This window comes from Limulus polyphemus, unplaced genomic scaffold, assembly GCF_000517525.1.
Source record: "Limulus polyphemus unplaced genomic scaffold, Limulus_polyphemus-2.1.2 Scaffold826, whole genome shotgun sequence".
In the NCBI taxonomy this organism is placed as follows: Eukaryota; Metazoa; Arthropoda; class Merostomata; order Xiphosura; family Limulidae; genus Limulus; species Limulus polyphemus.
Window position 1 is genome coordinate 103553 of NW_013666436.1, and position 25119 is coordinate 128671.

The 25119-nt window shown below is 32.9% G+C and overlaps 1 protein-coding gene across 3 annotated transcripts in view; it reads left to right on the forward strand.

Annotated features, from left to right (window-relative positions):
• The window catches only part of LOC106460736 (MAGUK p55 subfamily member 6-like), a 111594-nt gene that overhangs the window by 71660 nt on the left and 14815 nt on the right, over positions 1 to 25119 (forward strand). For all 3 annotated transcript variants that reach the window (XM_022387512.1, XM_022387511.1, XM_022387513.1), the window contains exons 8-9: positions 2135 to 2243; positions 7749 to 7814. In XM_022387512.1, the coding sequence (XP_022243220.1) occupies positions 2135 to 2243; positions 7749 to 7814 (175 nt within the window). The remainder of the gene's footprint in view (positions 1 to 2134; positions 2244 to 7748; positions 7815 to 25119) is intronic.

Consider the following 25119-nt stretch of genomic DNA (forward strand, 5'->3'; position numbering starts at 1 on the left):
CACTATTGTAATTATGTATTAATATTCTTGTAGTATTTTACACATTCTGTATTTAAAGGGCTTATTTTGTGTTCTAAGTTATATTTTACATTTATATGTATTTGAAGGTTATATTTTATTTATTTGCTTATATGTTCTTCTCTTAATATGTTGCATTGTGGTTTCTAAGGGTACCTGTATTAATATGTGTATATTTTATTTTTATTGTAGTGATTTGCTATAATTGTTTTATCCATTATTCTAGTGTATAAAGTGGTGGTTAAATGTGTACAAAGACTCTATTATGTTTATTGACTATGTGATCCTTGTTAAAGTTTTTAAACATGTATCACTTTTCATTGTTAAATGGTTTTTAACAACAAAAAGTTTTTATTACTTATTATTTTTCATTGTTAAAAGATATTATTACATAAAATTAATTATTAAATTGCATCTTTGTTTACAGGGGACAGAAGGTTACAATAGTCCTTTATCAGTGTGCATGTATAGGTTTAATGTTTCTAAAATTTAAAAGTGGAGGGAGGGAGAAAATGTGTGGTATACTAGCATACCATGCACTTTTTACTTTCCTGTTTTACTATAGAATTTTTTGAAATTATTCAGTTATTTAGGTGTATGTGCACATTTCATAACATGTTGTCAGTAAAGATAATAAGTTGCTTTGTTCTTTTGAGATAACACCATGTCTGCTTGTGGGAGTATGGCTGTAAAATTGTATTTTCCATTGGTTGGTCAAGTGATGTTTGAGTGGGAATGACCAGTCACATGGTATTACCATATAACTAAGTAATGTGCAATTTAATCAGACTGGAATACTATCTCAACCAAAGCAGTTGGGAAAGAGAGAAAGTAGTTTTAATCCAATAAAAGTGACTCTGTCTTTCCAAGCAATTACACACGCTATGTTTGTGTTTGTAAATGATAAAAATTGTTCACTGAATTTTTATATCAAATCATATCCAGTCTGTTTATTTCTTCTCATGAACTCAGTTACTCAAAGAACACAGAATTACTTCATAATAAATATATTTTTCAAATCGCCCATTGTTTTGCAGACCTACCATTTCACTGTAAGTAAAATCCATTCAACCTGACACAGGGCCTACAAATTTATTAGTCAACTTTAAAACAACACACATTCACATAATGGCATGCTAAACTCAGTAATTTAGTAATAGCATAATGAAAACATAAATTTACTGTAGAAAGAAAGAAAGTTAAATCCATGTTACTGCTTTTGTAGTTTCCAGCAAGGTGATATTATGAAAGTTTTAAAATCCCCAGTTATTTAGAACATTCTCTAGCAGCCAGAGCATCTTAAACTTGTATTGTCACATTTGACTATAAATGTCACATTTGACTATATGTGGTGGTTTCAAAGTAAATTTATATATGTATATATTTTACCTCCAATGTGTTGATTACTACTCCACAAGTTTTATTGAGTTTTTAAAGTTCCATTAAAAAGTATTAATTTACATGTAATTTTGAAAGTAATTCCATTGTGGTATTTTTTCAAATACTAAAAGAAAAAAATAGTATCTTTAAACAGTTTTTTGCAAGAAGGTGGAATGTGAAATAAAGTCATGCAACACACGTTACTAATCTTCTGGAAGCAATATACACAGATAAAATGTTATTTTGTGTCTCGAGCAAATTGTTAAGAGTAAACATGAGATTCCCTGAGTGAATTAGTTTTTTTCTTCTTTAGCTTGTTTTTCAGTGGCACAGCGGTATGTCTGTGGTCTTACAACACTAGAAACTGGGTTTCGATACCTGTGGTGAGCAGAGCACAGATAGCCCTTCGTGTAGCTTTGTTCTTAACTACAAACAAACAATTCTTTAGTTTTAATATATAAAATATATATATGTATTAAATTTTCCAATACTATAGTTTGAGAATATTTCTTTGCAACATGTAAGAAATGAAACTGTTACCTAATATTTTAAAACGTAAAGATATTCTATAGCACATGAAGAATATTATCTTTCAGAACTCACATCAATGTCTTTAGTTTCTCAATTATGTAATTTTCAGCTTATTGTATTTGTCTTATCACATACTATTTAGTCTTTTCACCAACAAAGCAATTTTATCAGTTGTTTTCAACTTTTTCCTGTGTTTATGTTAAAGGCAAGGATTTTGGATTCTAAGGGTCCAACTGGACTAATTCCATCCCAGGAGTTAGAGGAAAGAAGAAGAGCTTTTGTACGGCCAGAATTTGACTTCACCACTAAATCAAGTGAGTGATGGCTATTTTAGAAATAGCTGAACCTGACTTAATACTCATATAAATAAAATATTGAAATATTTTATCACTAGTTGTCTGTGAAATTGGAATTTTCAACCTGAGCAGCACCTTATATATAGATATATGGATTAAATTAAAGTTAGCTAAGTCAGAAACGTTTAAGGTTCAGGTGTATCTGTCCTTAATTTTGAACTGCTAACCAGATGAAGAGCAGCTAACTAGTAGAACTTTCTGCCTTTAAGAGTTTGTCCAACTCTTTGAACCAAATAACAACAAGAGGGACTATCACTTTTATAATGTACACACTGCTGAAAGCGTAGAGTATGTTTAGGGGCATAATGTATTTTAAATCTTGGGCCATGTGATTGGCAGCCTGGCACACAGAGCTTGATTAAAGGAGGTCAAATACCCCAGGACCCTGGAATAAAGAACCCTTCAACTTAGAAAAGAGTAAGTTTAATGAAAAAATGAATGTCTCATTGAAATATGTTTGTAACTGTGTCATTATGACAACAGCAGTATTATTTATTTTGTATAAACCTATTATTTTGTAATTTTTCATTAACACATTTTTCAGCTCATTGTTTCATAAATATTTGCTTGGCTCTTTAATGAAAATTATTTGTAATTATTTTATATTCATTATAAATATTAGAATTAGCATTTTATGTATTATTTACCTCTTGCTAGTGTTTGTATATTGCTCAAACTGTAATTAATAAATAGTGTTGAATTGTATTTTACTTATTAATTAAGATCATTTCTGAGGGGGGCTCAAAATTTGCCCCAGACTCTGCAAATCCTTAATACAGCCTTGCTGACACATTAACCAGTAGGCCATGTCTGTTCCAATTGTCTATGTGCAGATGTAAATAATTACTTATCAATTTTAATTAAATATTTATAGCTTTGCTAATACACACACAAAACACTAATTCGGATGAAGCAACACCATGGATATGAACTGTGTGTTTATTTATCACAATATCTATTTATTGTAAGCTTTCAAGAGGTTAGTTTTAGTGTTATTAATTATATTGTTGTATACAGGGGAATAAATTATGTTTCTTTTATTAAAATGTGTAAAACAGCAAAAAATAATAATTTGATAGTAAAGCCCAAATTTGGGGCATATAAGTTTGTTTGTTCGTATGTAAATTAACCTTCCTACCACAGAACATGATGCAATGTATAGGGTAATGTTGCAGTATATTTCCACATTTGTTATCCAATATATAATTCTCAAATTTCAATATATGGTTTTCTTTTTTCTCGTAGAAATAGGTTTTTCACAGAGTCAAGTTTTTACATTAATTTTTACAAAATATCCTATAATCTGTGGATATGCAACTAATACCAAGAGATGTTTAACATAACAGGTTAAGTATTCAAAGAATAAATCTTTAAAAAGATTCATAATAATATTAACAAATCTGCATGTTCTTTTATTCTTACACAATCTAAGCATAAACAGCAGTGCTGTCATTCAGTGGAAAAATTTCTAAATTGTTTGCTCTGCTTCAACCTAAAATGCAAGTTCAAAAGATTGTCACATTTAAATGTATTATGTTTTTTGTTCTTTAAAGAGATGAATGGTTTGTGAGCTCTCTGTAAAGTAGTGTTAAAATTAAAAATATTATTTAAGAGACATAACAACAGCACAGGTATGATTCTTAAGACTAAAGTTGATAGTATGTTAAAAAAGATTATTAGTCCAAGTAAAGACTATGTTAATTTAGAAATATATAGACAAAATATATGCATCTGTTATGGAAAATACAGGAGATTTAGCTATATGTTTAATAATTTTGATATGTGGTAATCGGGTACACTGATGTCCAGCAGAAAATCTAAACTTTTGAAAATGGTAGTTCAGGAAAGAATAAATTGAACACAAAATTTGTTATTAACAAACACACCAAAACTGGCTTAGCTCCCTATTCCGTATGACTATTATCTGGATCCTGAGATAAGAGCTGAATGCAAAACAAGCGACAGAACTTTGGAGAAACCCAATATAAATTATCTGGGGAAATAAAGAAATTTGGATATTTCAGAAATCCACAGGTTACTTCTTCATCCAATGGTCTACAGGCAGTATTAAGCCAAGTCAATTATACAAGAGCCTGTACTGCCTATTTGAATAGGATACCTTCCAAGAAGTCCATAAAGAATCATGTACATGCTAGCTTGAGACTGATTGCTGTAAGAAGCCTGTAAATTAAGATGAAGACAACACTTGTGTAAATTTTCAATACCATAAATGTTTAAAGAAAAAAAACAAGTGTCTAAAGAATCACTTATTTTAAAATTAACAAATCGATGTGTAAAGATAAAGTACTGGGAACAACCTCATACACTACTGGTTTTGAAGTCAGCATCAGGAGTGAAATGTTTTTTTCAAGAGTTAACATTTCCTTCAGGTCCTTCATCCGTATTTAATACTTTAAAATTATTTTTATTGAATTTGATTATTTCAGTTTATTCATGGATATTTTTATGATTAATACTTGCAGATTATGCCAAAATAATTTTTTTTGTCATTGAATCCTTTGTTTGGTTTCATTACTATGTTCAGCTAAAGGTGGGATCTTTGTATTTATGTTTAATATATCTTTTATGTTAATCTAATCTGTATTTTAAATATCATCTAGTTTGTCCTGTATAAATATTCCCACATCCACATGTTATTTTGTATATACCAGTTTTTTCTTTTTATCTTTAGATTTATTGAGAATCTGGCTAACCTTGTTCATCAATCTATATATCAGTACTGTATTTTTTAAATTGTTGCATTACTTAACAAAGTAAACCAGGTACAAATGGTAATACAAGCTCTTCTTTATTTTTCAGTGAGTGGGTTCAATGTAATATTTTCATCCCCGTTTTTTTCTTTTAACTTCATGACAGCTTTGTTGACAGTGTCAAGGTTAATACCTCTCTCTCTACTGCTACATACTTAATTAACAATAACTTGTTGTTAGTATCTTCCTGTTTGCAACATAATTTTAAAATTCTTTCCACATAAGAATAAAAAGCAACGATTTTTTGAGAATTAGTGTGACATGAATTTTGATGTGGGGGCATGATTCCCAAGAATGGTTTTCAGTAAATAGCAATTTCCAATTTTCTGTTATTTCAGTTATTTTTCTCAATCTCATATGTATATTTAATAGAATTGTCAATGTTAAGGTAAGAGGCAAAGTCAGTTAAACTTTCTTAACCATGGTGTACATGAAAGTCTTTTAAGTTAAATTTATATGTACATATGATCAAGTGGTTTTAGAGGAAGTATATATATATTTCTAATACTTTCAGTTACATTAATTGTCAATAGGTGATTAAATCAGCACTATAAAACAATAATGAACTTAATATAAAACAAACATTACAATAGAACTAAAATTAAACAAATATTTTTCATTATCAGTCCTAGTTGTCAACATTTAGTCATAATGGATAATGTCTGTGGTCATAGCACCCAAATGCATTGAGGATATTCCATCTATTAGATGGTGATGTTAAACTAGCAGCATCTATTGAAAATCAGTTAAGGGTTAGGAGTTGAGTGCTTACACCCACAATGTCTCAACTCCTACTGCTTTTTGCATCTTAACTCTTACAAAATTTTTCTATCCCGACGATGCTGTAGTAAGACTTCAAGACATGTAGAGTACATGAGACCATTCCTAGTCTCACAGTATTTGATCTTTTTACAGTAGATTATTAAGCAAGAAAACATAATGTTTTTATTGTACAGGGTGGTACAAAATTATCTTTCCTATTTTAAAATTTAATACTTAAATAACTGAGGAAATACAACCATACAGTTTTCAACATCTTGTAGCCCAACTCAAACAGTTTTTATTATCATGTTTTTTTCTTCATTTGGCATGCAGAGACCAAGTCAGTAACTGGTGCAGCATAATTACAGACACCAGTACAAGAAAGAACCATCATCAAAACCAACTATTCAGGAGTGGATGAAGGAGCTCTTGAAGACAGGCAATGTGTTACAGCAACCAGAAGCTGGAAGACTCTCTGTCAGTGATGAACATATCAAACATATACATGATTGTTTCAGCGTAGCCCACGAAAATTGCTTTGGCATGCTTCATGAGAACTTAACGTGCCAAAACCATCTCTGCTCCATGTCATTCACAAATAAATTCATCTGCATGCCTACAAACTTCAGTTGGTACAAGCACTGCAACCAGATGACAGACCAAAGTGCAAGACATTTGTGGTGAACCTCCATAGATGCATAGATAAAGACAAGATATTTCTAGTTTTTGTACTGAGCATACCTCGGGTAAAGTAAATCATCATAATATCTACATTTGGAAGATTGAAAAAATCCAATGACAACTTTGAAATTGTGCATGATAGCCCAAAGGTGAATGTGTGGTGCAGTTTCAATGGTGACAGAATTATTGTTCCTTTCTTTTGTGCTGAGAGCACTGTTAACAGGAATGTGTACCTTGACGTGCTAGAACAATTTGTGGTCACACAAATGTGAGGAAATGCAACCATGGACAATCTTTCAACAGGATGGAGCTGCACCTCACTGGAATTTGCTGGTCAGATGCTTCCTAGATCAGAAGTTTCCGAGACAATGGATTGGTCATGGTCGGCCAGTTCTGTGGCCTCTGCATTCACTACACATCACTCCCTTAAAATTCTTTCTTTTGGGGTATGTTAAGGATATTGCACATGTATCACACACAATTAGCAAACGTCATGGAGCTAAAGACTAGGATAATGGATGCCATCCCACACTGTAACTGTGGACATGTTGCAGCGATCACGGACTGATATGGACTATCGGTTAGATCTACTGAGAGCCACTAATGGTGCACACATAGAAGTCTACTTGTTTGTGTTGGGCTACAAGATATTGAAAATTGCATGCTTGTATTTCCTTAGATATTTGATAATTAAATTTTAAAATAGGAAAGATAATTTTGGACCACCCTGTATTTTGAGACTGGGAACAGTCTCATTTTTAAACTTATTACATATTATTCAACATTGTGTTTTTCTTTAAACGTGTGTTATTTACTTGCATGTATAGAAGGAATAACAAATGTTTACCACCAGTAGACATTTGGGCAATGGGAATGTTATAAATACATGCAGAAACTGTAAGGAAATTTAGAAAATATTATGTGAATATATCTGAATAAAGATATATTCTAAACTAGTTACACAATGGCAAAATTTCTGACTATTTCAGTCATTACATTATCAACAGAAATCATAAAAATCAGGAACATAACCTGAACGTTTGTGAGCAATCACTGTCAGTAGTCCAAGTATAATATTAAATGAGGAATTGACATTAAAAATAAAATTTGATGTGAATAACAAACATGTGGAGCACAATCTTTCTTGGATAAATCATTTTACTGGACATAATTTTGAAATATAGAATTCAATTCCCAATGAAGTGAACTATGAGTAGTGATTTGTAAAATAAGTTTTGATCTTTTACAGGTATGTGTGGTACAAGGATGTCTAAGAAGAAGAGGAAAAGATTTTATCAAACAAAAGCTAATGGAGGTAGTGGAAGACGAAACCTGTATTTTTTTAAATAATGTAATACTATAAGTAGAAACTTATTTTCAGATGGAAAAGATCTATAAAATATTAAAGCTGTGATGATCAATCCCAAGTTATTTGCTTCAATCAAAATATTTATTTATTATGCTCAAGTTTTGGCATTCTACTTAGTCTTCATAAACATACATACAAAAATTTAAATTGATGGATCTTAAAGAATAAGAATGATTAATACAGTGATTGCAATTATTCCTATATTTTTGTACTTATAAAACTTATCAAAAGAAAGATACCTCTTTGAACTTCTCATGATTTTTTTTGTTCCTGAAAGTTCACATCTAACTAAGTTGTTTTAATTGCTGTTTAATAAAAACTAGAATTAGATAAGCAGAATTTTATGAAACAATACTTTTTAGTATCCTCCAAACAAAACTTCATATATTATAAAATTGCTACTAACTTCTAACAGTCTTTTACAGCAATAGACGATCAGCTGCATCACTTGTTTAAGTTTGACCATACTAAAAGAAATAAAAATCTTGTCTTGTTTGACTTCTAATGAACAAATATTTTTTTCTCTACCTGTATGTAGAATTTATTAAATAATTTATTATCTTTTTTTTCAGCTTTACAGCATAATATCTGTGTTTAAAATCTCTGAGATGTTTATAGATGTTTAGCATTGATATATCTTAATTATTTCATGTGTTAAGGAAAAAAAATAGTAGTTTAAAAAGTTTAGAATCAGGTGATGCAGCTTTCATACACTAAACTACAAAACTGTGAAAGTTTATTCTAATGTGGAGGAATATCAACTACTTGCATAACATGAATAATAATTGTCATTCTATTTTAATGTATTATCACTCAACCTGAGGATGGAGAGGTTTATAAAGTAGATTTAGGCAACAGTGTTGAATATTATTCAGTGCAAGATGAATTTTTAAAATAATACATAACATAGTTTAAGGAATGTGAATGCATACTTTTTTATTGTACTCTGGACAATGATTATTTGATTGTAATTGTCTGTTTTTAATTATTGCTTTTTTCTTTATTTCCATTTGTTTAATTGGTAATCAGGTACATTATCTATATTTTGTTATGCTGGGGGGGGGGGGTTGCAGTAATATATTTTCCAAAATACTTTTTTGACTTTTTTACCTGTTTGTGTAATTTTCTTTATCTTATTTTCTGATTAACCTTTTATCCGTTGTCTTTATTACCTAGATTCAGCAACAATAATTAGTGAGATCAATGCAATATTGATACCGTTTTTTTTTTAGCAACAGTAATTAGTGAGATTAATGCAATATTGATACCACTTTGTTCTTGTTGTTTTTTTTACCAACAGTAATTAGTGAGATCAATGCAATATTGATACTGCTTTGTTGTTGTTAATTTTTCCCAACATTAATTAGTGAGATCAATTATTGTTACATGGACTGGACTTAGCATTATTTTTACCAAGTAATCCAAAAATTCTCACTCCATAACACCTGTTACAAAAATATAAAAACATAGCCTGTAGCTAAGCTTGTTGGAAAGAGTAGAGTTCAGAAAAATGGTGAAGAAGAAGGAAAGTGGAGAAAAATGTATAACTCTAATGCAGTACATGCATTGGAGTTGAATTTTCAATTAATATAAACAACAGACAAACTTCATTAAATGCCAGCAACATAATGGACACCTGAGAAAACAGAAGTGTGGTGATATGGGAAACTGTTAGTTAATTACTTTGACTTCTATTGTTTGTAAATTGTTGAAATCTAAGTGGTATTTTCATTTTTATACGACATATATATTTCCTTGCTTTGGATTTGTACTCAAGACATCTCACCTGAGGTGAATGCTCTATCAACTAAGCTAAAGGGCTAACCCTCCTAGCACTTCCTACTAAAAGACTTTTTAAATACTCAAACAACTGTATTCTTCCCATCTTACAAACAAGGCCCATCCTCTGGTCTAAATTCAGTCCACACATTATGCACCAGTATGGTATAATATTGACATGATATATATATTTCCTCACACCAGATCTGAACCCAAGACCTATCACACGCTAGGTAAGTGTTCTACCAACTGAGCTAAAGGCTAGCCCCCTAGCATTTGCCAGAAGATATATTTTAACTATTTAGCCTACTGCATTTGGCTTCTGTATCTACCAAGAACTACATCTCTCACCTTTGTAAGTTTAAGTACATACAATCAGAAGTGATTTAGAGAAGCAATTGGAAAGTTGGCATTTAGTTCAAATATTTTCAGCATAATCTTAGTAAAGGAATTTACCTATCTTGCCGCCTCATTCAATTTTTAACTCCAAATATAAGATGGAAATATAAAATCACATTGGTTAAGTAAATGCAGTTATAATTTTACGCTTCAGTCAAAATTTTGAAAATATACTTGAGGAAAACAAACTGAAAATGCGTTCTACTAACATTAAACCACTATGATTAAATCAACCTTTTTTTTTTTTACCCATACAATTAAACATCTTTCCAAAATTCTATACTCCTACTTTAATATTTTTTCTACTTATTTTATTTGTAAAACTTCTTCTTACTTTCTGCCAGATGTCTTCAAATGTTTCAACACCTTCAGACACCTTTTTCATACACCTCTCTATTTCACCTGGAATAGAAACAGCCAAATTTATCATATAAAACCTTCATGAAAGATAAACCTGTATAAGTCTGCACTGAAGCAGGTGGTAAATAACAAAAGCCTTCCAAATGTAATCAGGTTAGAACACAGATGGTTGCCTATGTTACAACTTTTTGTGATGCATGTGTTAGAAAAAAATAACAAATCAAGTTTTAAATATAATATTTCAAAGAATAATGTTAGAAACTTTATTAAAGTCACTATCAACCCTTTTAAATAAATAGTTCACCATAGATTAATAAAATATATAATACTACAGTCTTGTTCTCCATAGAGCACAGAATAATTAAATGAGACTTAAAAATATTTAAAAAACTATAAAAGGTTCAAACAGTCTTTCTATGGCTGTCTTTTTTATTGGTGGAATACAAAAGCATAATATACAGGGTGTCCAACTCAGAGGCACTCATTTTATTTTAAAGAATATTACAATAATGTACAACTTTCCAGTTGAAATTGATACAGGACAGTTAGTGTAGTCTTTGAAGTTTTGTTTAATACTTACTCAACATGTCCACCTTCTCTTTCAACACACTTCTAGAGACATTTAACAAAATTATTCATAACTTTTGCTCATATGACATGAGATATATCCTGAACAATATTAATGAAGCAATCTTATAGCTCATCTATGTGAACGCATGGCATAAACACTGTTCTTGATGAAACCCCACAAAAGAAGTCATAGGGAAAGAGGTTGGGGATTTCAGTCCCAAGCAATAGGTCTAATTCAACTGATTCATTTGTATGGGGATGTTGCATCAAGGAAATCATGAACATCTCATGAGAAATGTGGAGAAGCACCATCTTCCTGCAAATGAATTGAATACAATGTATGTTTTCTGCATACTTCAGGCACCAAAAATGTTATTAACATGTTCAGGTACATTTCCTGTATTGACAGTTTTCCATCGAAGAAAAATAGTCCAATGATGTAAGAAGATGTCAAAAGACACCACACATTCACTTTTAGCAAGTCTCGAATGCATTGATGAGTCGTTTGTGACTTCTCTGTGCCCAAAATTAAGAAATTATGTTTGTTAACTCTGCCAGCTAAATGGAAAGTCACCATATTTGAAAATGTACACTTCTGTATCAATGTTGGATCCTCCTGTTGCTTCTTCAGCATAAGATGACAAAAATCATATAATTATATTATATTAAAAATTGTACTAAACAAAACTTCAAAGACTAACTGTCCCATATCAGTTTCAACTGTAAAGTTGTACATTATTGTAATAATCAAGAAAATATAATGAATACCTCCAAGTGGGACACCCTATATAAGCACAAAAAGCACTATTCTGTTACCATGAAATGTAAAAAAAGGAAAAGCAGGCTGTTCATACTTGAGAAGTAAGTATATTGGAAGGTTTTCATCTGTAATCAGAGAGGTAAATTACTAATGTGGCCACGTTCATCAGTGGATCAACTGAAAAAAGTATGATGGCACGGGTATACAATATATATTGTAGTAAGTAATTTCCTCTGCCTTTAGGTGTTGCTCAAATTTAAAATAGAGTACGAATTTTCGTAAATGCACCGTGCACAAGAATGTCAACACTTGCCCCAAACAGCTCAACACAATAGAATGACTTTGTGGAATCCTGATTATCTGTATATTTAAACATTATACAGAACACAAGACACAATTCACACAGACTGGAGAAATGACATACATTCTGAGCACCAAAAACAGTGTTTCATAACTCGATATTATGAATTAACATTGCCAACTTATAAGAACTATTAATAAAACACACCTGTCGAGTAGAGTTACCTTGGCCCCTGCCCTACTCCTATTACTCCTTCATTTATATCTCCCCATTTAAGTATTCATACCTTGTAGCTCAGCATATATGCATGTTACCTGTTTACTTTAGATATTTCTTTGAAGAGAACAAATCAACAATAAACATATTGCAGATTGTACAGGATTAAGTTCAACATCAATCATCATCATATGATATCATACTTTAATTAGTAATAGTGGCTTAAGCCTCTGAAGTGAAGATGTTCATAAAGTAGTTAGTTATTAGCAATGTATTATGTAACTATGTATGGCAGTGATAATGAGTGTCACATATATATAATGATATGCCAAAAGACACCTTCATCTAAAAAACAAATAATAATAAATTGGTTTCTCATAACAAGTAACTGAAATTTTGCACTCCTGAAACCTCAAGATGTGTGAATGCTCCTCTTAACATTAAGCTTTTCAATTGTTTTTATAAATTTCAAATAGCATTTTTTTTAAGTAATAAAGGGACTGGAACTGAACATGTTATATTTATTACTATTATAGTGTAGTTTTTAAATAAAATCTCAACACATGAAGTCCTGATTCATAATATTTAATATAATTAAAATATAAATATAAAACTTTGAAAATGCTATTGGAAATTTATCAAAACATTCAACTTCATCATAAATATCGTTGGGCATGTATTTTTGTTCTTTTCAATGGTACATGCTTCAGGGTCAAAATTAACTTTTATTTTTAAGTGCAACCTAGGCACAGTCATCAAATTTTTAGCTGCTAGAAAACATTTTGGGTGCTCTGTTGGCATTAAGACATCAATGTTATTTTATTGCCACTAGTGTTAGTTAGTTCTAGGCCTAGTAATAGTATAAAATGTATTTCCACACCAAAACCAAAATAACATTAAGTAAATCATGTCATGCAAAAAAAGTTAAAATTTTTCTTAGTTGAAAATGTATTTCTGGTAGATACTTACATCTTCACATAGAAAGCTATCTTCCATATGCATTTGCCTTAAAAATTTGCATGCCACTAGCTTTTAGACAACTCCCACCTAAATTCATGAAATTTCTCCTGATTTGTACTAATGCATAATGACATTATTATGCAGCAAAAGCCCTACACCAACAGGATGGCAACACAACTTACTAGCGCACTAACTCCCTCTATGCTTTTGCACTCATGATCATTCTTTGATGAAGCAAGGAACTAATTTGCACTAGAAGTGGGGAGAAAGGGTAAAGAGGTGAGTATCAATTGGAAATACATTTTCAGGTAAGGAAAATGTTAACTTCCAAGATGATACACACCTTTCACACAGAAAGCTAGAATCCCACATTGATATGGTGGAGGGACCGGTGCAAAAGTTACCTAGATGAGCTCCCTCCAGAAAGTGCCTGAAAGAAACCCATGGACTGTGATGCCCGATGGCAGGGACTTCATAGGGGCACACTCGTGGGAGACTGCATCTCATTTCTTCCGGGGTACACTCTTCACCCAGATTGGAATGAAGGAAGAGGCAAACAAGCCCCATGTGTTGTGGGTATGGGAATAATAAGAACATGGCCATCCACTTACTTGCACACAAGAAGTTGGAAATCTAATATGTGAGGCATGGTTGGGGTGCATTAAGACTGTACCTAGTGCACACCATAACCCTGCCATCAAATTTATTGGACTGACACCAGATGCAGGAGAAGGGCACAGGAAGTATTAATGCGTGTCATTCTCAACTCTACTATCAGACTCTTTGAACAACACCAGCCGAGGGTGGAGTGCACAGAATACATGCCATACATTGTATAATGTTAGAATGTGCATTGATTCCAGAGAATAGTCATCCAGCATGATTTATTAGAAAACACTCACCTCAAGTCAATTGAACAGTAGATGATAGAAGATAGTCCAAGATTGGATCAACTCCAGTCCAAGACCAGACAACACTGGATGTCTTCTGGTTCATGGTAGGAGGAGGATCACAACTGTCTTCCCCTCATGACCACAAAGCAGAAGGGAAAAGTAACTTCCATTCCACAACATAGGCAGAGCACATGTGCAGACTCAGTACACAACTAACACCAAGCCACCTGGGAACCCGATATCTGGCCTGCAGTAGGAAGGAAGATCAACTCCAGTCCAAAACCTAGCAGCAGAAAAGTTAATATTTTCCTAAACTGAAAATGTATTTGCGATAGATACTTACCTTCCCCTTACAAAATAGTTTTACTCAGTTAATACTGCCCTCTATTGGCACAAATTATTGATGCTTGCCACTAGCCTTCCACTTCCCACTTCTGAATACTCACATGTAAATAATTATGCAGCAGCTCTCCACCAATAGGAGTGCAACACAACTCCTTTCGTAACAAGCACTTTCTGCACATTTGCACTCGTTAATCACTTCAAGATTGGTCAGAAGATCTACACCATGTACCACCTGAAGTGGGGAGGCTGGGTGCAAAATATGAGAGGAGGTAAGTATCTATTGGAAATACATTTTCAGGTTAGGAAAATGCTAACTTCTGATGAGATATCTCCAAAGTCCACTCACAAATTAGCTAGAATCCCACACTGAACTGGTGGAGAGCCAGTAGAAAAAAAAAAAAAAGAACTCCCCTTTAGGAAGTACCCAAAGAAAGATCATGAGATGTAGAAACATAAAAAGAAAAAATATCACACCTTAGCAGGAGACTGCACCACATCTGCTCCAGGAATACTCTTCACTCTTTTATGACTGTGTCTCTAATATAAATGGCAAAAAACATGAAGGGATCCAATAATACATATTACCTATTAATAGAACCTCTGGGTGTCGAGTGGCTAGGGCATGATGGACTATAGTGGTAGTTTGACCTCATTCAACACCTGGTAGTAGCTGGAATTGTACATCAGTTTCACAGTAGACGGAGGATCACCTATCTCTTCACCTTGAAACAGAAAGTGATAAGGAAGATAAGCTTCCGTACCAAAATCCATCTACATTTGCATGGATTTCCAACCCAATCAACACCTGATTCACCATGAACTGACATCCAGTGGATGGTAGGAAGGAGGAAAGCCAAAACCTGGTGGCATTTGGTAGGGTTCTTCCAGTCTGCAGTAAGAGGAGGGATACCCGCCAGAACACATGGGAGGACTTACTTAACTGGACCACCTGTAACCAACACCTGACTCTCCTGGAACCACATCTGGAGGATGGTAGGTAAGAGAAATGTCTCAGCCTGAGAGGAAAACTTTAAGACATATACTTGACATGGCTGAGTGCTTCACCCAAAACCTGGTAGTATCTGGAATTGTACATCAGGTTCGCGGTAGGAAGTGCTATGTGCCATCGATGCCTGCAGAATGCCACTGCCCCACTTTCAACTGAGTAGTATGATGCATCACTCAGGAGGGCAAGTCTTCATAGTCCACTACCTCAGCAGCTAGGAACTAGTAAGTGGCAAGAACTCCCATACTCCACTAGAAGAAAGGAGGGGAAAACTCTATGGAGAGTCCGGAGGACTGTATCACCGGAGACAGTGCAACAGGTGACCACGATACCCTATTTTGAAAAGCAGAGCTACCATGTCGACAGAGTCAATCAACCAACACCTGGCAGCATATGGAATTGTAAATCAAGTCCGTGGTAGGAAGAGTCTCACACCACAGAGCATCAGAGATGGGCAGTAATCCTTGTCTACAATGTAACTGATTTTGAGCATGGTCACAGGATAGATAGTACAGATTTAAAAAAAAATATATGAGGTTAGGAACCACTTGCCACAGAGTAGGATCCACAATCCACTAATGAAAATGCCCCTGTAAATAAAGAAATAACAAAAGCATAGTCAAGAAGAAGAACTATGTCTGTAGTATAAAGGAAAACATTGACAAATTTGCAAGCAAAAACCATCTATCAAAACATGACTAATGAGAGGAAATGCAGAGAGGGTGCTGGTTACAACAGGGGTTGTGTCATGCTCCTATTGGTGGAAAGCTGCTGCATAATCATTTACATGTGGATATGCAGAAATGAGAGGTGGAATGCAAGTGGCGAGTGCTGAAAATCTGTGTTGATATAGTGTAGTACTAATCGACAAAAGACATTTTGTGAGAGGAGACAAGATGTTGTATAGGAATTTTCATACGGTACATGGTAGGAGGAGAATCCCTACCAACCACATCTGTGAGGACTTGTTTGGGCACTGCCGATCCAACAGTAGACCATTCAGGAACCGACATTTGGATGGCAGTACGATGGGGGATGCTGGCATGTTATGAGTATAAGTATATGAAGGGTGACTTGCACTACACTGACAGTGTCACCACTGCCTCAATTCCCACTGTTTGATAGCATTTGTTTAGCCCCCGGCTATTCAGTATCAATTAGTGAGGGTTCTCCATGGTCCACCACCCCAGTGGCTAGAAACTAGTAAGTGGTAAGGATCTCCCACACTCCACTCAAAGAAAAGGGAGGAAAATTTGCGGCGAGGAGACTAATAGAAAATGTTCATATTCCCATTTAATGGACCTCTAGTGGCTAAGTGTGAAACTTAACTAGTGTGAGGATATCCCTCACTCACACTAGAAGTTGAAGTTACATGAACTTGAGAATCCACAGGTGGAAGAAAAAAGTAAATATAGTTCCTTAATCAACTGCAAATCTTTGTACACTGCGAAAATAAAAATACATCAGATACATTCAGTGCAGAGGATTGTTTGTCTTTTTGTTATAAATTGCACGCAAAGCTACACGAGGGCTATCTTCACTAGCTGTCCCTAATTTAGCAGTGTATGCATATATCAAAGGCAGCTAGTCATCACCATACACCACCAACTGTTGGGCTACTCTTTTACCAATGAATAGTGGGATTGACTGTCACATTATAATGCCCCCACAGCTGAAAAGGCAAGGATATTTGGTGGGACAAGGATTTGAACCCACGACCTGCAGATTGCAAATCGAGCACCCTAACCACCTGGCCATGCAGTGCAGAGGAAAAAGAATCACAAGTGCAAAAAAAATGAGGTTGTGTCACTCTCCTACTGGTGGAAGGGTTATGATGCATAATAACATCATTATGCAGTAGCACAAATCATAAGAAATCTTGGGAATTTAGGTGGGAGTTGCCAAAAGGCTAGTGACATGCAAGTCTCTAAGGAAGATAGCTTTTTGAGTAAAAAGGTATGTTTCATCTCTGAAAAAAAATAATCACAAATGGAAGAAGAAATATCCTCAGTTGATAAATAATGATTGTTATGGCCAACTGCAAAAGTGTTGCAGTATTTGTCAAACCACAATATTGATAATACTACGTAAAGAAAAATAAAGGACAAAACTTGAGTTAGCAAATGAAAGCAGACATAAATGTTATATTTAATGTCACAACAACATACAAGCCTAACATGATTGACATCGGGCCAAAGGAAAGGAAAAACAGGAAACAGGAAGACTAGGACAAGAAATGAGAGTAGTTGAAGAATATATTAGGACTAAAAGAAAGCAGATTCAATCTGGATGGGATTCTCACCCAGTTAGAATATGACAATTATAGATAGAGAGAGATTGAAATAAGTGAAAGAAATGTGATTAGGCAGTTTACAGTGGAGAAAAGCTACTTACATTAAAACCATGGGTGCTGATGTTCCAAACTTATAGAAAGATTATGTAAAAAGATAGAGAAAGAATGTCAGGGGAAAGATTTAAGAAATAAGATAACATTTTCAATGATTTTAGCAAGGCACTTGAACTAATAGAGAATATTTACAGGAATGAACAAAGTTACATTAGTTAATGATGCCTCACAAGGTGGACCAATAGAACATGTCAATATAATTGATCCTTTGTGTGAATAATGAAAAACTGATGCAAGAGTGGCCTACACAAAAGAGCATGATTTAAGGGACACTCAACTACCCAGCTTTCTTAAAGAGTTACTTTTATACATAAGGCTATTATACCAAACTACTCCACACTATCATAAATAGTTCTATGTATGCAGTTAACTAGTGTGGAGCATATGTTCAGTTCACTAAATCGACTGAAGAATAAGTTAAAGGTCTCAATACGACCAGAGAAGTTGAACATATTACCAAAAAGTAAAGATAAACATGGTGCATCCTGATGATGGTTCATTTAATGCTAGCCAAGCAACAAGTCATTAGTTGAAGAATATATTAGGAATAAAAGAAAGAAGATTCAATCTAAGTATTCACCATTCTGTGCAAAAACTCACTGTGTGACATATAGACTTAATCTGTCTTGTACTGAAGAAAAATGACTACAAGATAAAATTTAGTGCTTGATATTTATTCATGAGTGCATCTAGCACAAGAACATCATCTCTGAGAAACATACAATATTTACTGTCTTTTTTTTTCATATTTTATTAACTTACATTTGAATGCTGGTCATGATTTGTAGTCTCAGCACGTTGTTCAGTCTTACTGAAAAGTGAAGATAAACATGGTACATCCTGATGATGGTTCATTTGATGCTAGCCCAGCAATATGTCATTCGTTGAAGAAAAAGAAAGGGAGATTGTTCAATGAATTCGTACCTAGGTCAGCTAAACAGCAAAAGCTGTCAGACAACATGTTACAAGCTAATTTGTTACTGTAATCTGTCACTCACACCATGATTGTTATGTACTATTTACTGTACATAATACATATGTTTGTAGAGTTCTCAGGGGTCAAGCCAAACTCTCAAAACACAGAGAAATAATTTCTCCATACATGTGCAAACAAGAGAAATTTATGAAATATGGAGATTTCACATTTTTGTGTCAAATGCATTTACAACATGAAAACATGTAGATAGAGAAAATGTTTATTTAAGAGTTAATTATTTCCATTACAGGAGTATTTACTTATAGATATAATTTCAAGCACTACATAATTTTATTTGTTCAATTTAAAAACTTTTTCAGAACCTAAAAATATCATTTCATTTTTTGTATTGCTTTTACAGTTTGAATCAGTAAAATAATCTGTTTTCATTGAAAATAGTATAAAACTATTTTCTAAATTCACTGTCTTTTCCTTTCATATTATATTTACTTACATTTTGAATGCTGGTCATGATGTCTAGTCTCAGCAGTATTTTCCTGCATATGTATACACACAGTGCTTCTTACTGCCATTTTACAAATTGAACAGTGCCAAAATCTCTTGGTATCTTGCACACATCAACTGAAGCTATTCTGATTTAAAATTTTCTTGGCTTTTCATTCCCTAATTTTTCATCTACCTTTCATTTCAGGCCAGAATAAACATGTAATTGAGAGAAGTGGGCATAGTTAAACAAGTACTTTCAAAAGAGGAGGAGATGGGCAGAACCACCGACATCTCAGCAAATAAAAAAGGTAGGAGATTCTTATTTTATATTCTAGCTTGTCAATATTGGTAATTTGAGTTTTTAATTTGTTAACAACTGTACACTTTACATTTTATGATGTCCACAATACAATCTGAGCAAATGCAGAAGACAATGTACCATGTGACATAAAGAAAATCAATATTTAGCTTTTTTTTTATATTTACTTTTGAGTTCAAAATTAAATAATGTATAATACTAAAATTTGAGTTGTAAACTACAATTTGGATTCAAATTTATGGACATGCATTTATAAAATAGTAGTTTAATGAACTACAAAGCCTGATGACATGTGCTCTAACCAAGACACATATGAAAAGGGTTAATAGGTATAAGTAAATTCATTTTGCATTCTTGTAAAACTACACATATCAATACATTACATTATTAAGAGTAAAAACAAAAAAAAGACTTTTTTGGCACACTAAAAGGTAAAATCTTTACAATAGGTTACAGCCAACTCGTTTCAGTAACACAGTTACCATCACCCAGTGGCAGTAATAAAGACAAAGGTAAAAAAAGTAAACTGTAAAAAAAGACAAAGAAAATTACACAAACAGGAAACATATATATATATATATGTAAAAGCACAAAGTAAACAAATTATGGGAAAGAATATACAGGACAGTTGGGTTTAATAGCAAGTGTTGAACAATAATGGGAAGCCATTGATTGAAAAACTGTATTAATAACAGCTTAATTATAACTCGGTTTACATGGTTGCAATAATTGTCTTAGCTTAGCTGTTATTGATACAACAGTAATTAGTGAGATCAATGCAATATTGATACCGCTTTGTTCTTGTTGTTTTTTTGGGTAAAAAACAACAAGAACAAAGCGGTATCAATATTGCATTGATCTCACTAATTACTGTTGCTAAAAAAAAACAAAACTGTATCAATATTGCATTGATCTCCCTAATTAATGTTGAGAAAAATTAACAACAACAAAGCGGTATCAATATTGCATTGATCTCACTAATTATTGTTAAGAACAACAACAAAAACAGCTAAGCGGCATCAAAATTACACTGATCTCACTAATTACTGTTGAAAACAACAACAAGAAAGCAACATCAATATTGCATTGATATCACTAATTAATGTTGGGATCACCTACGTATGTTACATAAAAAATTATTTCATTTAGTTATGGAAGTTACGTATATTATAATAACATGTCATTACAGTCCAATTTGCTATATCTACTCATTGAGGTTAATTACTTTAAAATATCATTGCACTCCACGTTGCCACGTCTAGTTCTTGAGGTTAAGTATATTATATTAACATAACATTACAGTCCACAATATCATATCTAGTTTTTGAGGTTGAGTATATTATATTAAAACAGTTTTGGAGCTTGAACTTGTCATTACAGTTCACGATGCCACGTCTAGTTATTGACAAAAAACAGTGTTATCTTTTAAAATGTTACAAATATTATATTTTGTTAAATGTTTTAAATAAAAATTAAAAATACTCTAACCTACTTTGTGTTATATCAATATTTAAAACTTTACGTATTACTATTACACCCTAGTTGAACTCATATTTTAATCCTTTGCACACGTTCTATATGACTAGCACCGAAAGAAATTACATGGTGTCTTATTCTCCTTGATTAAATGTTCTTATGTATCAACTTCATGGTGTCTCACTTCATTTACTTTATAAGCATTGAAGATCTATGTGCATTGAAGGTAGTGTGGAATATAGAAACTTGCCAATATTACAAAATCTTGTAGTTAGACCACTGACTGTTATCTCTCTTGTCTATTTTACAGCTACATTCAGTGGTTGATGACTTATTTTCTCTTGGACATATTAACTACTAAAGGAATTTGTGACCAGTATTGTGTATACACCAACACGTATATCCATATGTGGTTCAGTAATACTTGCTTAGTTTTCCACAAACAGTAAATTCAAATATACTTTATGATATTATACTTTATCATATACTGATTGTTACATAAACTAACAAAATATTTGATATTTTAAGAAATATTTTGCTAATAATACAGTAAAAAACTTTATTTTGGATAAAACAATAGTTTTCAACATTTTTTTAAAAATAAAAAGGTATACATAATTGGCCAACAGTATGGAGATACACATAGTTTTTTTAATGTGGTTTATTCAACTTCATCTGAATAAAGTTTTTATTAGAGTAAAGTACTTCTTGTATATAAAAAAAAAATCACCAGAGCTGTGCCTATATGTCATCTATGGAAGATAAGCATTATTAAGTTAGATTTAGTTTTACTGGATTTTAATAGTAACTCTAGTTTACTTCATGGTTCTTTTTACTTAGTGTAGTTAATGTTCAATCATGACTTAATATTTTACATCAATTTTATTGAAATTTATTTTGGTATAAGTTTTGTTTGTTGATTAATTTTGGTTAATTTTAGCCCCAGTTATTTGCAGGGATTGCCAAATACCTCTGGCATATAGGAACCATTAATAAATCATAAAAACCAGGGAGTATCTTAACCCATTAAGGGTGGGGGTCATCCCTCCATTGTCCCAAGAAAATTTGTGACTTAATTTTAAATGATATGTAAGTTATGCGATTTAAGCGTAAGTAAAATACAGACACTGTTTTTCTGTGCAGTTTAATGATAACAATGCTTGGAAGGTGACCCAATCATACAGTATTGTCTATGAAGTGTTGAATTATGTAAAGCTCGTAGAATATTCATTTAAGTGACGACTATCTCAGTAGTGTGTTGGCTACTGAGAGCATACTTGCTGATAACATACTTGTTGCCTGATGGTGGAATATCTTAATTGAAAAAGTCCTCAGAGAATCATGTCAATTTGGGCTTCCTTTATGTTGTATCAGTATTTGTTGTAGATTCAGATGCTGTACTATCTTTTGACTGTTGTTGAATTATATTGCAAATATTAATATGTGTACAAAAAACATATTTTTGTTTAATGAAAAATTCATTTAAAATTCCCAGATATCAATTCCCCTTTTTGTTTTTGGGCACCATGGCAACATCATGCCAGAGATTTAGCAAGCACTGCTTATTCATAATCTCTCTCTCTCTCTCTCTCTATATATATATATATATTTATTTCACTTTATTTGTTTAGTGTGTCTTGCTTCTAACCTGTGCAAAGAGATATTCTATAAAACATAACATCATCTTTATAGATGTATTTTACCTTTTTATGGAAATCTTACTTATGTATAGGTTTTTCTTTAATGTCAGTTTTTCACTGAAGAGGTTATTGGGGACTAAAATAAATATTCAGAATAATTATTCTAAACACAAACAGTGTTGAAGAATGCAACACTGTTTAATTTGTTGACACAACTTGTTCAATAATTTACTCATGTTTTATTTACTCTTTATTTGATTGAATAACAGTAAGTTCTTGAATGTGGGGTAGTTGTATTGCTTTATCTTTATTGCATGCATTCAACTTTAGTCTGACCAATAGTTAATTATGTCAGCTGATTAACACTGCACAAAACAATTAAAGAATAATATAAACTTGTAATATTTGGTATTTCCAACATTAATGGCACCTTATGTGACACATTGGCTACACAAGAGAGACCCTAAGGTTCAGTCATAGCTGTCCATAATTTAGAACTGCTAATCAAAGGGAAGGCAACCAGTTATCAGCAACTGATTGTTATACTGCTACTCTTAAATGAATACTCAGATTGACCATTACTTTTATAAAATGCCACTAGTTGAAATTGTGCGGTGTGTTCAATTCCATATTGCAGGCTTGAACCTAGGACCTTCAGATCTACAGCCCAGCCTGCTTACCAATAGGTTACATTCACTCACTTGTAATATCATAGCTATATGACAAGGCAAGACCATTGTTATAGTCTGTAAAGCAGGAGGCAGTTGAGGTTCTTTTACTTATGTGTTCAATGTTTAGCTATTGGATAAACTGTTTTTACATTTATACACAGAATTAATCTTCTTGGCTAATTACAAACTAGTTTTAGTCTATTTTATAGAATTCCATCATATTAACAGTATATGCATTTCTATGTGTACAGTTTTTATTTTGTAAAACCCAAGTAAGTGCAGTTCAAGTAAATCCAATCTAATCTAATCTAGGCCACGTATTTTGTTTTGTCCACCATCATGCCCCAAGCTGAACAAAAAAATGTGGCATAGCTAACTTGTGAATAAATATTTGCTGTAAAATTCTTATCAGTGCTATAAGTGTAGCTACCAGTTTGACCCTCAATTTTGATTTCATTCCCTTAAGTCGCATGCAGAATCCTTTTATGGCCGCACCTTTTTTTTTCACACCTAAGGTGTTTGTGATTAGATATCGTGACTTTTTGTCAATACACACCAAATACGAAAGTGACACTCAATAGTAACCAACATTAGCTTTAGGATAGCAACCTTATTATTCGGAATAGACCTTTCAGAACCAACCAGATTCTTGGAAATATACGGTGATAGTTTTCCTCTCTAGAACAATGTTAATAACTTCCTTTATACTAACATCATAGAATTTAGATTAACAGTTTCTTGTCATCACCCCTTGCAATTGGTACAACCATATCAAGCATCATTATTTATGTTAATTGCTTAAGCTAATATCATGTGATGCTAAACACTCTTTAATTAGTATAATTTCATAAAATTTAGGAAATTTGTGCTGAAAAGTTGGCTATGAATAATCAATATAACCATCCACCTGTATGATTCTTATGAAAACTTGAGCTAAAAACTGCTAATCTAATTTCCTTGGCCTAACCAATACTTGTGTATCTGCCTGTCCTTTCACCTTATAGTTTTGCTGCTCTAAATCGGCCACCTTTAATACGATTGACAAAATACTAAAAACAGTCCACTTTTACTCTTAGATGAAGCTATAGTAAAAATGTTAGACCGATAGCTCACATGACTTTTTGTATAGGCATGTGCAAAATTGTTTGTTATATTTGAGTGGTTATTATTGAATAATTGTGCAGACGTGGCTTGTACTTACACCAAATGAGACTCCTAACTGTAGGTTGTAAAGATCTATCAGTGTACCAAATTTGAAAAAAATCCATAAAAGTTAAGTATGTTTTTTATCAAATAAAGTTTCAGTACTTTTGGTGCAAAGGAAAAAAGAAATAAGAAACTCAATCAAAATTGGAGATGTTATATTTCAGTTATTTCTTAATGGATTACCTTGAAATTTGGAATGTGAAGTAAGAGTCCAATACAGAATACTGAAAATATGTGATAGTTTGTATTACCACAGTCCTAGCTACATTACCACAGTCCTAGCTGCATTACCACAGTCCTAGCTACTGCATTACCACAGTCCTAGCTACTGCATTACCACAGTCCTAGCTACTGCATTACCACAGTCCTAGCTGCATTACCACAGTCCTAGCTACTGCATTACCACAGTCCTAGCTACTGCATTACCACAGTCCTAGCTACTACATTACCACAGTCCTAGCTGCATTACCACAGTACCTAGCTACTACATTACCACAGTCCTAGCTACTACATTAGCTAC